The sequence below is a fragment of the Aotus nancymaae genome, unplaced genomic scaffold (assembly GCF_030222135.1).
Source record: "Aotus nancymaae isolate 86718 unplaced genomic scaffold, 86718_ANA_hifiasm-v0.15.2.pri h1tg000016l, whole genome shotgun sequence".
In the NCBI taxonomy this organism is placed as follows: Eukaryota; Metazoa; Chordata; class Mammalia; order Primates; family Aotidae; genus Aotus; species Aotus nancymaae.
The window spans coordinates 52,952,915-52,966,013 of record NW_026988428.1 but is presented as its reverse complement, the minus strand read 5'-3'; the positions used below and the strand labels follow the sequence as shown (position 1 = coordinate 52,966,013).

At 33.7% G+C, this 13,099-nt stretch overlaps 2 protein-coding genes across 3 annotated transcripts in view; one reads left to right on the top strand and one right to left on the bottom strand.

Annotated features, from left to right (window-relative positions):
- The window catches only part of RECQL (RecQ like helicase), a 42,467-nt gene extending 36,157 nt beyond the window's left edge, over positions 1 to 6,310 (top strand). The window contains exons 11-15 of the mRNA XM_021673830.2: positions 303 to 441; positions 1,993 to 2,084; positions 3,930 to 4,149; positions 4,492 to 4,621; positions 5,179 to 6,310. Of these exons, the coding sequence (XP_021529505.2) occupies positions 303 to 441; positions 1,993 to 2,084; positions 3,930 to 4,149; positions 4,492 to 4,621; positions 5,179 to 5,331 (734 nt within the window). The 3' untranslated portion in view covers positions 5,332 to 6,310. The remainder of the gene's footprint in view (positions 1 to 302; positions 442 to 1,992; positions 2,085 to 3,929; positions 4,150 to 4,491; positions 4,622 to 5,178) is intronic.
- Positions 1 to 13,099, bottom strand: part of PYROXD1 (pyridine nucleotide-disulphide oxidoreductase domain 1) — a 35,540-nt gene that overhangs the window by 2,192 nt on the left and 20,249 nt on the right. Inside the window, exons 8-12 of one of the 2 annotated variants that reach the window (XM_012435689.3) lie at positions 11,962 to 12,091; positions 10,997 to 11,109; positions 10,261 to 10,383; positions 7,622 to 7,759; positions 5,095 to 6,721 (exon numbers count right to left, since the gene is read on the bottom strand). In XM_012435689.3, the coding sequence (XP_012291112.2) occupies positions 6,473 to 6,721; positions 7,622 to 7,759; positions 10,261 to 10,383; positions 10,997 to 11,109; positions 11,962 to 12,091 (753 nt within the window). In that variant the 3' untranslated portion in view covers positions 5,095 to 6,472. Of the gene's footprint in view, positions 1 to 5,094; positions 6,722 to 7,621; positions 7,760 to 10,260; positions 10,384 to 10,996; positions 11,110 to 11,961; positions 12,092 to 13,099 lie in introns of those variants that run through there. The other variant, XM_012435690.2, reaches the window with a different exon arrangement.

Below are 13,099 nucleotides of genomic sequence, written 5' to 3'. Positions count from 1 at the left end.
GTTTCTTTTTATGTGTGTTAATTTGATGTTTATCTTTGCCTCCTGAATTTTTAATTAGTGGTTTCACATCTATAGCTTAACTGGATTATCGACACATATTTTAACTTAGTAAAGCTGATTATTGATGTCTCTTTAGAGTTTTTTTTTTTTAATTTGAGGGTACCCATTACAAATTAACTTCCACATTTCTAAAATTTCCAGATGTGGTATAAAACATTGCCTGCTAATTTTACATATCTCATTTTTGTGTATTTTGAATTTTTCAAAGTAATTCCATAATCTCAAGGTTTCTCATACCACAGGTCGAGATGACATGAAAGCAGACTGCATTTTGTACTATGGCTTTGGAGATATATTCAGAATAAGTTCAATGGTGGTGATGGAAAATGTGGGACAGCAGAAGCTTTATGAGATGGTGTCATACTGTCAAAACATAAGCAAGTAAGCCACATACCTTTTTATAACTTCTGCCAATTAAAGCAAATGTGAAAGTGTATGACATCATTTCATCATTTTTAAGTTCTTACTAAATACATTGGTGAAACACCAAAGTGCAGATCCATAAAAGCAGATGTTGGAGGGTAGGAACCAATACATCAATCTGTATGATCTGCCTTAATTCAAGAAAAGATGCCCTATCTTTGAGATAATCCTCCAAAACTACTTTTTTAATTGAAGGTTTTTGAGACATATTGATAGCAAGTCGAAGTCTTTTTTTCTGTGGCACTGGTATATAGTTACATGCTTTAATAATTTTGAAAAGGTCTATAGTTAAGTTAGGAATTTTGAGAGTCAAGCTCAGTAATGTGCCATTCTACCAGCTCATGTGTCAATGAAATACCAAATTTCTCCTTAAGAAGTAAGTTTAAATCTACTTAGGGTGGCTTTAGACTATATAGCTTCCTGAAAGCTTTTTGTCATAGTTGTCTTTGTGCTCTTATTGCCTATCACGTAAGAAGTGCTCACAAATGTTGAGGTGGTAAACAGCAGCCAGTGATGGAAATGTTGTTTCTTTCCAATAGATGCTGCAATAATCTAGTTAAAAGAAATGAGAAGGTGGGAAGTAGGGGAGGGATAACATGGGGAGAAATGCCAGATATAGGTGATGGGGAGGAAGGCAGCAAACCACATTGCCATGTATGTACCTATTCAACAATCCTGTATGTTCTTCACATGTACCCCAGAACCTAAAACACAATAAAAAATATATATATAAAGATAAACATTTATATGTTTATATATATATATATATAAAAACATTTAAATTACCTAAAAAAAAGGGAGAATGAAAATGTCTTTAAAAGCCCAGTAGATGCTCATGAAGCATATTTTAAGGTTTCAATTCAAATATTGCTGATTTAAAATATAAGAAACTATTTTGCTGTCAAGAATATTCTCCTAATAATTGTAAAACTTTGAATTTAAAAGTGGAACTCAGACAATTTCTTAAACAGTGTTTATCGAGAATATACAGGGAAAAATCGTATGTCGGGGGCACATATGAAAATGTATGACATCATTTCATCTTTTAAGTTCTTACTAAATACATTGGTGTAATTAGGACATGAACACAAAGATGTTCATGTCCTAATTCCTAACCTGTATATTACCTCACATGGCAAAAGGAATTTGGAGTTGCACATGGAATTAAGGCTGTTCATTAGCTGACCTTAAAATAGAGAGATTATTTCGGATTATCAGAATGAGCCTAATGTAATCACAAGGGTCCTTAAAAGTGGAAGAGGCATAAATGGTCAGATGAATATGATGTAAAAATAACTTGACACCTTGATTTTGATCCAGTGAAACCCACAGTATACTTCTAAACTACAGAAATGTAAGAATAAATTTGTGTTTAAAGCCACTACGTTTATGGTAATATTATGGCAGCTATAAGAAGCTAATACAGTATATAATTATATAATCTGAAATAGAGATTCTTAAAACCTTATTATATCCTTTAGTAATTTGTATCTTTAAATGTGTTTGCAGATGTCGTCGTGTGTTGATGGCTCAACATTTTGATGAAGTATGGAACTCAGAAGCATGTAACAAAATGTGTGATAATTGCTGTAAAGACATTTGTGAGTTTGTTTTATATACCTTTGTTGGCTAATATAGTCATATACTATCTAGTGACGGGGAAATGCATCCTTAGGTGATTTTGTCATTGTGCAAACATCGAAGTGTACTTACATAAACCTAATGGTATAGTCTCCCGGGTTATATGGTATAGCCTATTGATCCTAGGCTACCAGTCTGTACTGTGCGTTACTGCACTGCTTACTATCGGGAACTGTAACACAATGTTAAGTATTTGTGTATCTAAACATAGAATAAGTACAGTAAAAATATGGTATTATCTCTTGGCACCACTGTCATGTACATGGTCCATCACTGACCAAAACATTATATGGCACAAAACTGTATATAGAGCTAGGACATGAGAGAAATATTAGACTTCCCAATGGATTTAAAAGATTAAAGTGTGAATCAGATTTTCCAGAATTAAAAGTATCAACATAAAGTTTTGAAACAAAGGTGAATAAAAGGAAAAGTCCTACGTGTATGCACACATTTTATATTGCTATACTATACCAAGGATGTGAAATTTTTAAGAAATGAAGGAAAATGTTTGAATTCTTCTGAATAGAAATGCTAATCTATAAGAAAAGGCTAACCATGTGATAATCTCTAATACTTTATCGTCACTAATTGGGAAGAAAATGTAGTGCAAAATAGAGATTATAGTGAATCATTTTTGATCCAGCTAATAGCTAGTCATAAGAGATTTACTTAAAATTCTTTTAAAGGTAGGAGATCAGCAGGACTTGTTTTCTGAGCATTGGTCACAACCCTGCTGATCAAAACAGGATCTGGTCACAACAAGATGTAGCAAAGAAACTGGCCCAAAGCAGTTAGAACTAGAAAATATAATGCCTTTGCATGCTGTAAGACACTCCCACAGACACCATGACAGTTTACAAATGCCATGACAATGCCTGAAAGTTACCTTACATGGTTCTCAGAACTCCCTACCCCTTTTCTAGAAGATTCATGAATAATCTGCCTCTTATTTAGCATATAACTAAGGAGTATCTATAAATATAGCTAGCAAGCAATCGACAGTGCCACTCTGCCTTTGGGGTAACCCTGCTCTATGGAGCTGCCATTTCCTATATTTTATTGCTAATAAACTTGCTTTGCTTTCACCTTACTCTGTTGGCTTGCTCTCAAATTGTTTCTTGCATGAAACTGGGAACCCTCCTGGGCTGAGTCCCAGTTTTGGGATTTGCCTGCATCATTTCAGTACTGTATTTTAACTTTTATTCATCTGTGTTTTGTATTTGAAGAGCTGGACTAGCCAGTACCTCATGTAAGACCTTACAGAGTTCTGATGCCTTGGTAGGTGGAGGCCACTACATTTTTAACTTTGCACACAGAGAAATTTATGAGTCTATTAGACTGTCTTATAAACTAACAAGAGTGTAAGATATAAATCAGAGAGTACTGGTCTCTTAATAATTGGGGATATCTGTTGAAGACATTCTTGTTGCTAAATCAGAGTTCACAGGAGCCTATACTAGAATAGACAGACTCTCCTATAAAGCACACATCTTAGTAACTTAATAATTACATGTGGCAGACACTTTGATTTCTAGAGTATATGGCAGGGCTTCTGTTCATCGCTTTTTTTTTTTTTTTTAGTATCACTGTAAACCCCACAATGTTTACAGAGACCATAACTTGGTCTAGTGACAGAGACTTGAGGAATAGCCTAGTCTTAATTCACAATACTTTTAAAAATCAATGTTTATGGTGCCTCACATTGATAACTAGCTTTAAACCAGTTTAACTACTTAAGATAGCCTATCCTTGCCCTCATTTCTAAATCCCAATTACCTCTTACCATATTTGTTTTATTATAGCATTTGAAAGAAAGAATGTAACAGAGTACTGCAGAGATCTAATCAAGATCCTGAAGCAGGCAGAGGAACTGAATGAAAAACTCACTCCACTGAAACTGATTGATTCTTGGATGGGAAAGGGTGCGGCAAAATTGAGAGTAGCAGGTGTTGTGGCTCCCACACTTCCTCGTGAAGACCTGGAGAAAATTATTGCACACTTCCTAATACAGCAGTATCTTAAGTATGTATAAACCCATTTATTATCCTTTCATGTTGTCTTTATGGCTGTTCCTTTTTTAACTGGAACAGAATAAATGCTTTTGCAGTTATTTTGTGTGAACTTTTAAATGCTACAGAAAAGAATTTACCTAAAAAACTCAAACTTTAATCACTATAAATCAAAAAAGAACAAAACTAAAATATTTTCTATACAGGTTATATTTGCATTCTTGTAAGTTTTATTATTTCTAGTCAATGTGTTACTAAAATATTATTGCACATATAGTTATTTTATAACTTTTATAAATTTGTTTTCTGTGATTCCTTCAAAAGCTTTCTTATTGTTGGCCTTTATTTTCTGCAGAGAAGACTACAGTTTTACAGCTTATGCTACCATTTCGTATTTGAAAATAGGACCTAAAGCTAATCTTCTGAACAATGAGGCACATGCTATTACTATGCAAGTGACGAAGTCCACACAGAACTCTTTCAGGGTAACTGGCTATTAATTTTCAGTTTTATGTATTTTTAAAAATATATCAAAGCCTATGGGATGCTTTTCTGTCACATCCCCCTAGGTCCAGTTGAACATAGGGAAAGTCAGTTTTCTGATTAGATTTCTGGGTATGGAAGAGAGAAAACTAGGGGTTTCCAATCCTTGGAATGAGAGGATTCCATTTTAGGATCTAATTTTGTTATGCACCCTGCTCTTATGGTATTGGTTGTGATTACTAATAGTTGAGAAGTCTGTTTCTGCTCTTCCATTGGCTAAAAACTACTGTTATAAACCAAATACTATCAAGTCTGCAAAAGCATGTCAAGTGCCATTGTGTCTAAGGATATTTGAAGTCTTTAGAACTTCTCCCACAATGTAGCCCCTTTTATTCAAAATAGAGCTCATATTTGAATAGAAATTTGTAGGTAAAAAAAACTAGACCCCTCGATACTTAAAAAGCCAACTGATAAATAATATTTTGAAATTTTTAATCTCATGAAAAACTGAATAGCTGAATTTTTACCAAAGTGCTTGCTTTGTTATTTTTTTTTGTAGGCTGAATCATCTCAAACTTGTCCTTCTGAACAAGGTGATAAAAAGATGGAGGAAAAAAATTCAGGTAACTTCCAGAAGAAGCCTGCAAACATGCTTCAGCAATCTGGCTCTAAGAATATAGGAGCTAAGAAAAGAAAAATTGATGATGTCTGAAGTGAATGTTACCAGATTTTCTAATTAAAGATGTTTATGCATGTATACGCCATTATTTTTGTAGTTAGACAAAAGCTTAATTTTAAAAAGCATTTCAGTGATATTTTATAGATATGGATCTATATTTTCAGAGCTTATCTCTGAAGATTTAAACTTTTGAGAACTTTTGAAAATTAGAGATCATGAATTAAAAAATTTTCCAGTATAAAACAAGGGAAAAAAAGTTTTATGTAAAACTTTTTAAAAGTAAAAATATTTGAGAATAAGTTCATATAATTTTTTTATGCCTTTATATATCAGCTGTATTTTTTCTTTTTATATAACTATCTTTTTGAAAGCAATATTATACTGACAGAGGCTCATTAAACGTGAGTGATACTTTTAAGTTGAATATGTAGATCAGGGATGTCCAATCTTTTGGCTTCCCTAGGCCATACTGGAAGAAGAAGAATTGTCTTGGGCTGCACATAAAATATGCTAACACTAATGACAGCTGATGCGCTTAAAAAAACATTTCAAGAAAATCTCATGTTTTAAGAAAGTTTATAAATTTGTGTTGGGCTGCATTCAAAGCTGTCCTGGGCTATATTAGGCCTGTGGGCTACGAGTTGGACAAGCTTGATGTAGGTGATTTCAGGTTATAAAACCAGAAGTACAATTCAAACAAAAAAGGAGTAAGTCATCAATATAAAATATTAGCAAATGAGATATTGCTATAGCTCAATTTAAGTAAAATAAAACCTATTTTAAAGTTCAAGAAACCACAGCCATATTTTGACATTTCACAAAGAATGGTTCTTGTCTACTAGTTTACATTTTGGCTAGATAGATAACTTAGCTAAATTTGCTCCAAAGCTAAATCACAAGCAAACATATTTATGTTTGTTTAAAACACAGAAATAAACAACTTAAGACTTTTTATCTAAGCAGTCAGTGTTGTATTGGAAAGATATATCTATAAATAAATTATTTGAACTGATTTCACTTAGAATTTGTTCTTATGCTTTTCCATTAATATCATTATCACGTCTGTAATTTTCAGTGTGGTCATCATTAACTCAATGCAGTCATTCATTTTATTGACTTGTGATTTTTTTGGTGTCATTTGGAACATTATACGATTCTTGAAAAAATTCTATTTTCAGTCAAAATAATCTTCTATATCAATATTTGGATCTAGCAGATCTTCTCCATATGATGAAAGATTCATTTGGTTTAAAATTAGGTTTTCAAATGTTTCTTCTAAATCAGTTTCACCAATTAAGACAGCTCCCATCATTCGTCCATTTTGCATGACGACTTTGATGTATTCTTGTCCTTTGGTACATCTCAGCATTAATTCATGATCTGAACCTAAGCCCTGTGCATTGTATTTTCCCAGCAGTACAACCTATATATAAGGATAAAAAGGTTATTGTCATGAGTGTAAAAAAGAAAGAAAATGTAATGGGTATTTTGTGTCATGTTAGAATAGTCAGCAGAAAAATTATGCCACAAAATTTTATAACTAAAAATGTTATTAGGGAAAGTCCCAATGAAAATGTTTGAATAGCATGCATTAATTCTACCGATGACATTACCACACAATCTACACTGACATTAAAAAATTCTTACGAATATAGTCAAATATTAATGTTTAATATTTTTAACAAAAAATATCTAGTGAATAGCTAGGTGATACTACCAATCTGTAGGAACATGAAAACTATATAGCGACTATATAAATATGTAGGCGGTAGACTACATTATCCTGGAGTCATGGTTTAAAGATTTAGCAAGGAACTGAATTAGATCTTTCACGGACTATTTCATTTCCCTGAGCCTTATGAATATGTTTCTCCTTCTTTGTAAATTAGGGGAAAAAAAAAACTAACAACGACAAAAAAAAACCCAAACGACCTTCGTCAGAATAATGTAAAGAGGACTGAATAAGATAACACATATAGGAAAGCACTTGGTTTATTTTTGAGTACAATAGCTGTTAGTTCCCTTCACAAAGAAAGGATGAATCACAAGTAAAAGTTAAAAATGCACCAACAGCGAACAAATCGGGAGATAAATTTTTTTCCCTCTTAACTAAAATAGCATAGTGGTAAGGTGGATAATTATCAGATGATTAGGGATTGAAACTAGCAATAATACCAGGTATTGGTTTGTAAGAAATGAAAAATGTCATTTTTTTTTGTAAAATGATTAAAATCATGTATATTTTTATTCAAGTGAGATAATTAGATGATCTATCATAGTCATAAGACTAACAAGTAGAGAAGGCATTAATATGCTATCTTACCTTATAGTTAAAAAATTTTGTCACATGAGCAAACAGTTCAAAGCTGAAATCCATGTCAATAGAGTCTCCTGAACTCGCTGCAGCCATGCACTTTGCTGCATACCATCCCATCTGTCTAGCCTGGGTCCACAGCCTCATCTGAAATAATGAAAAAATGTTTTACAATGTCATTTTTCATGATCATTATTTGAAAAATGTTATCTTAACCTTGTAAATTCACTTAAAGGAGTTAAATGACAGTCTGTCATCTTTGCCACAGAAGCAGTCACCAATGGACAACTAATCAGACTAATTTTTGGTATTTATTAATTATATCTAAATTACTGCCTCTAAATTTAAAAGTTGATACCATTCATACCTGTTTTAGTAGCATTTCTATTAAATACTATGAAACTATATTAAGCTATACCAGGTGAGAAAAAAATGTTTAATTAACCAGTCCCTTCTTCAAAGTTTATCATCACCATTAATAATAGAGAGGTCAAATTATCACTGAAGAACTTGTTCTATTTTTCAGCAACCTTCATTCTTATACACACATTAAGGTCTGCCATGCTGTTAACCTCAGTTGTCAGATTGTTGGTGCCTCACCCCAAGACGACATATATATTTCAGCAACTGATTCTGGGAAGTCATTTAAATTCTTTTGTATGACAGGATTAATTTATCCTCTATTGTATTTTTATTTAATTTCTACAAAGTTTTGAGACTCCCTGGTATAAAAGAACACTGACCTTGGGAGTCACAGTGGATCTGAATATCAACTTATCTGCATGTATAACTTCTCTGAGCCTCAGTTCATTTACCTGAAACATAAACATAATACTACCTACTCCGTAACTATTGAGAGAATTAAATAGGTTAGCCTATGATAAGCACTTGGTTTCCTTCTACCTCTCTGTATGTGCATATGTATCTAATGCTGTCTTTTGTTTGCAGGAATAATATCATAATCATGGACATAAGCTTTAAGCGTTTCTAGCAGAAGTGATGTAGTTTTGTTTTTCAATCTCCTCTCTGTAAACAAGGTATTATAGATTTGATGAAGTGAAAGGCAGTTTATGGCAAGGGATCAAAATAAACAGCATAGTAACAACTAGAGAACAGCTAATAGGAGTGGCGTGAAAGTTTGCATCTTGGACTGCATAAACTAATTAGTATCTTTATTGCTTGTGTAAGCTAAGAAATGGGGTCTATAAGGTGCACTCAAAACAAGGGACACCTTTTTATTTTCGGATTTTTTTTCTGTCTTTCAGATTGTAACACATTAAAATATAATTACCCTAGAGAATTAAAAATGTTAAAAAAACACACACACAAACTCCAACTCTTAAGAATTTGTGATACTCTTGCCACAGAAATGACACAGAATGAGGCAGATTAGAAACAAAAAGGGTGGAACCACTCTCTTATTATTGATGTCTCTACTGTCTGTAAGAACACAAAATGATGGTGCTGCCTCTTGAAATACTTTTAGCTCTTCTACTACTTCACACTGCATAGTTAATCTGAATGAATAATGTCCCTAACTGTGGAGCTGGTCTTTAACAAAGATAAATGTTGATGGGTTCCTTGATCTCAAACATCTACCTAGGTCTCTAGGTCTCTGCCCCTCCTCACACTTCTGGTCACTGTCTTTATCTTCCTCTGGTATTTTTGTTACACCATTAGAAGGAGGTAGGTAAAGCTGTGAGGATAGGGAAAAGTCTAGAGCCTGTTGGGACTTGTTAAGGCTCAGGAAAGGCATTTACTATAGGAATTTTTTTTTTTTTTGAGACAGAGTTTTGCTCCTGTTGCCCAGGCTGGAGTGCAGTGGCACGATCTTGGCTCACTGCAACCTCCGCCTCCCAGGTTCAAGCGATTCTCCTGCCTCAGCCACCTGAGTAGCTGGGATTACAGGCGCATACCACCACGCCCAGCTGATTTTTTGTATTTTTAGTAGAGACGGGGTTTCATCATGTTGGCCAGGCTGGTCTTGAACTCCTGACCTCAGGTGATCCACCTGCCTTGTCCTCCCAAAGTGCTAGGATTACAGGTGTGAACCACTGCACCCAGCCAGGAACATTTTTTAGTAATAATTACTACAGGGACAGAATAGGATGGTCCAGAAATAGAATGCTTTATCTATATAATTTACAATCTTAGTAGTTTTGTTTTTTAATCTAAAGTTGTGCTGTCCAACATGGGGAAATTTTGGACACTAGCCACATATAGCTATTTAAAGCTAATGAAAAGTAGGTAAAAATAAAAATTCAGTTCCTCGATCACATTAACCACATTTCAAGTGATCATGTGCCATACTGCTGGCTACCTGACTGGATGGTACAGAATTACACATTTCCATCATCCCAGAAAGTTCTATTAGACAGTGCTGATAAGCGTATCAGAATGAAAAACAAAGTAATAACCTAAATATTCTTTTAAATTAAAAGATATCCCAGTCTACCATTATAATAATAACTTACCAAACAGGGAAAATTCTAGCTTTTTTTTTTTTTTAAATATATATAACAACTCTGTGCTAGCTTCCTATTTAAGCAGAAATGTTGGAAAACTGGAAGTTAGATATATTAGTAACAACTGCTTTATTTTCAGACAGAATCTCTGATAAAAGCATATGGTCACATATGCTAGCTTACCTGCTGCCAGACTGGGCTCAGCTGCCAGGATGTAGTACAGATGTCACCAGCAGCATAGACATCAGGAAGGGATGTGTGCATATGATCATCCACTTTCAGGCCACCATCTTCTCCTAGATCAAACTAAACAGTGTTCCTCATAAACTTAAGTGTTAAGAAAAATGAAACATGATTTTTTCATTCTAAAGTAAAAGAACAAATTAAATTTTTAAACGTTAGCTTGCTTATCTTTAATGAGAAAATGAAAAATAGCCGCAAAGTTTAGACACCTAAGCTGAATTTCCATGGATCAAATTCCAACTAAGATTGACTCATAAAATTCTTAGAATTTCAACATGACAAGTATCCAATAACCATTTGACTACTCTACCCATAACCAAAAGAACATTCTGTTTTTTTGTAACTGTCAAGTGCTGAAAAGCAAAAAATACAAGATGGTTTCTCTAAAAGAATCACTTTTGAGAAGTCATGGGAGGTATCAGTTTCTTACCAACATTTAGATAAATAAGTTGTACATTATGAACCATTACCATGACACTTATACCACGATGTAACTATGTAAGGATTTTAAGCAGTAAAAAATACTGTAAATCAAGACAATGTTATAACCAAATTGTTTTCAAGCATGTGAAGTTACAGTTGTATACCAAAATAATAATTATTAATGTTTGAGAACTAGAGATCTTCACAAAAATACTTCAAAAATATTCATAGCTGGACAAAAATTTCACCTTACACTGTTACCATGGAGAAAAGGTTCTACATTTGGTGTAACTCCTGTAGCACTGACAATGAAATCGCAGCCATATATCTTTTCATTGGTCAATTCCACATACACAGGCCATATCTCTTTAAGAAAAAAAAGAAAAAAAGACTATTTTTAAATAGAACAACCACCACAGCAGTGTATGTGACTACAATGACTAAAGACAAAGACAGAAAGAAAAAGGAAGACAAGACATGACTTTGTAACACATTCCTCAGTTTTTATGAGGCCTATTTGCTAAAGCAATTTTAATGTAATTAGCATCATCTCATTTGGGTATAACTTTAAAACCATGGCATTTTAAATGTTTTTCCTTCAAATTTGGACACAAAAATTTTGACAAAGTAAATCTAATTGTTTCTAAATTACCTCTCTAAAAATCCTTAGTAATACTTTACACGCTACTTAGTGTTTAGTTCAACTAGGTGTTTTCCCTCACTATTCATACTCAAACTCCCCTTTCCTATGGAAAAAATTCAAAGAATTCAGTTCAGTAGAATGTTTCATATGCTAGTTAGCTGAGTGTATTTCTTCAAATTATGATAATTCTCAGATGAGTTGTGGAACTGGAATTAGGAGAGCTGCATCTTAGTCCCAAAAATATACATTTTCAATCTGTTAGATTTGGGTGAAATCACGTCACCTTTAGGAGCTTTAGGTTTTTGTTTCATTTTGATGGACAATCTATTCTGATTGTTGTTCAAAACACTATGAGCTCTATGTAAGATGTAATGCCCTATACAATTTAATTTACCAGAAAACAACAGAGTGAAATGAAGTGACTTAATGCTATTAAATTATGGTTTTATTTTTACTTTTCATGTTTAAATTTTATATGGAAATCTGAAGTTATTTTTAACATAACACAGCAAGATTAAATTGCTTTGTTTTTAATTAAGTGGTTATATATATTTTTGTCTTATTTCATTACTTGCCTGTATCAGTTGTAACTGACTTATGGTCTCCTGGAAAAGTGAAGGACTTTTTCTTCAAAATTCTAAACTCATCCTGAGGGTAGATTTTCTTTACTTCACACATAGTTTCAATGTGAATCTTACGAGAAAACTAAAATTAAAAAAACCCTGGTTAGCATAATACTTCCAGAAAGAATGACCTGGGTTACTAATGATGAAGAAAAAACTTGTAGAAACATATAGAAAACATAATTCTTATAATGTAAATGAAAACACATTGGGTGCCCTAAAATAAATCTCTCTATGCACATGAAAGGAGTGAACAGAAATTCAGTCACCTAAGAGATTTGGTAGCTGCATTAGCAGATAGCACGGAGGGAATGCTTTTTAGCCTAGGCTGCATTGATAATTACAAGTGTATTCTTTAAAAATTACAATAGTTGCTGGGCACAGTGACTCACACCTATAATCCCAGGACTTTGGGAGGCCGAGGCGGATGGATCAGCTGAGGTCAGGAGTTTGAGACCAGCCTGACCAATATGGTGAAAAGCCGTCTCTAATAAAATTACAAAAATTAGCCGGGCCTGGTGGCATGTACCTGTAGTCCCAGCTACTCAGGAGGCTGAGGCAGGAGAACTGCTTGATCCAGGGAGGCAGAGGTTGCAGTGAGCCAAGATCGCATCACTGCACTGCAGCCTGGGCAACAGAGCGAGACTCTGTCTCAAAAAAAAAAAAAATTACAATAGTTATGGACTATAAAAATTTATTCAGGGCAGATCTGTCTTGACTTATTGTTATATCCCTGAGCATTAATAAAGTGCCAGGTAGGTAGTAAATACTCAATAAATGCTTTTTGAAGTTCTCAGTTTAAAAATATAATTACTATTAGGATCTGAAGGTACAGAAAGAAGGGACTTTGCGTAATTTCCATCACAAAAATTAGATACACCATGCAGCCAGCCTCACTCCCACCTGCCAAAAGTCGAAACCAATGCTTTAAAGAAATCACGCACAGTAATGAAGGACTGCATGCATGTTTCTTACAACATTTAGATTTCACAGCCTTGTAACAACTATTAAAAAACGATCTAACAAAATGAGGAAAAGCAAATCATCTCCTTATCCAATTAGGATATTAAGTGTATATTTGTAATCCATC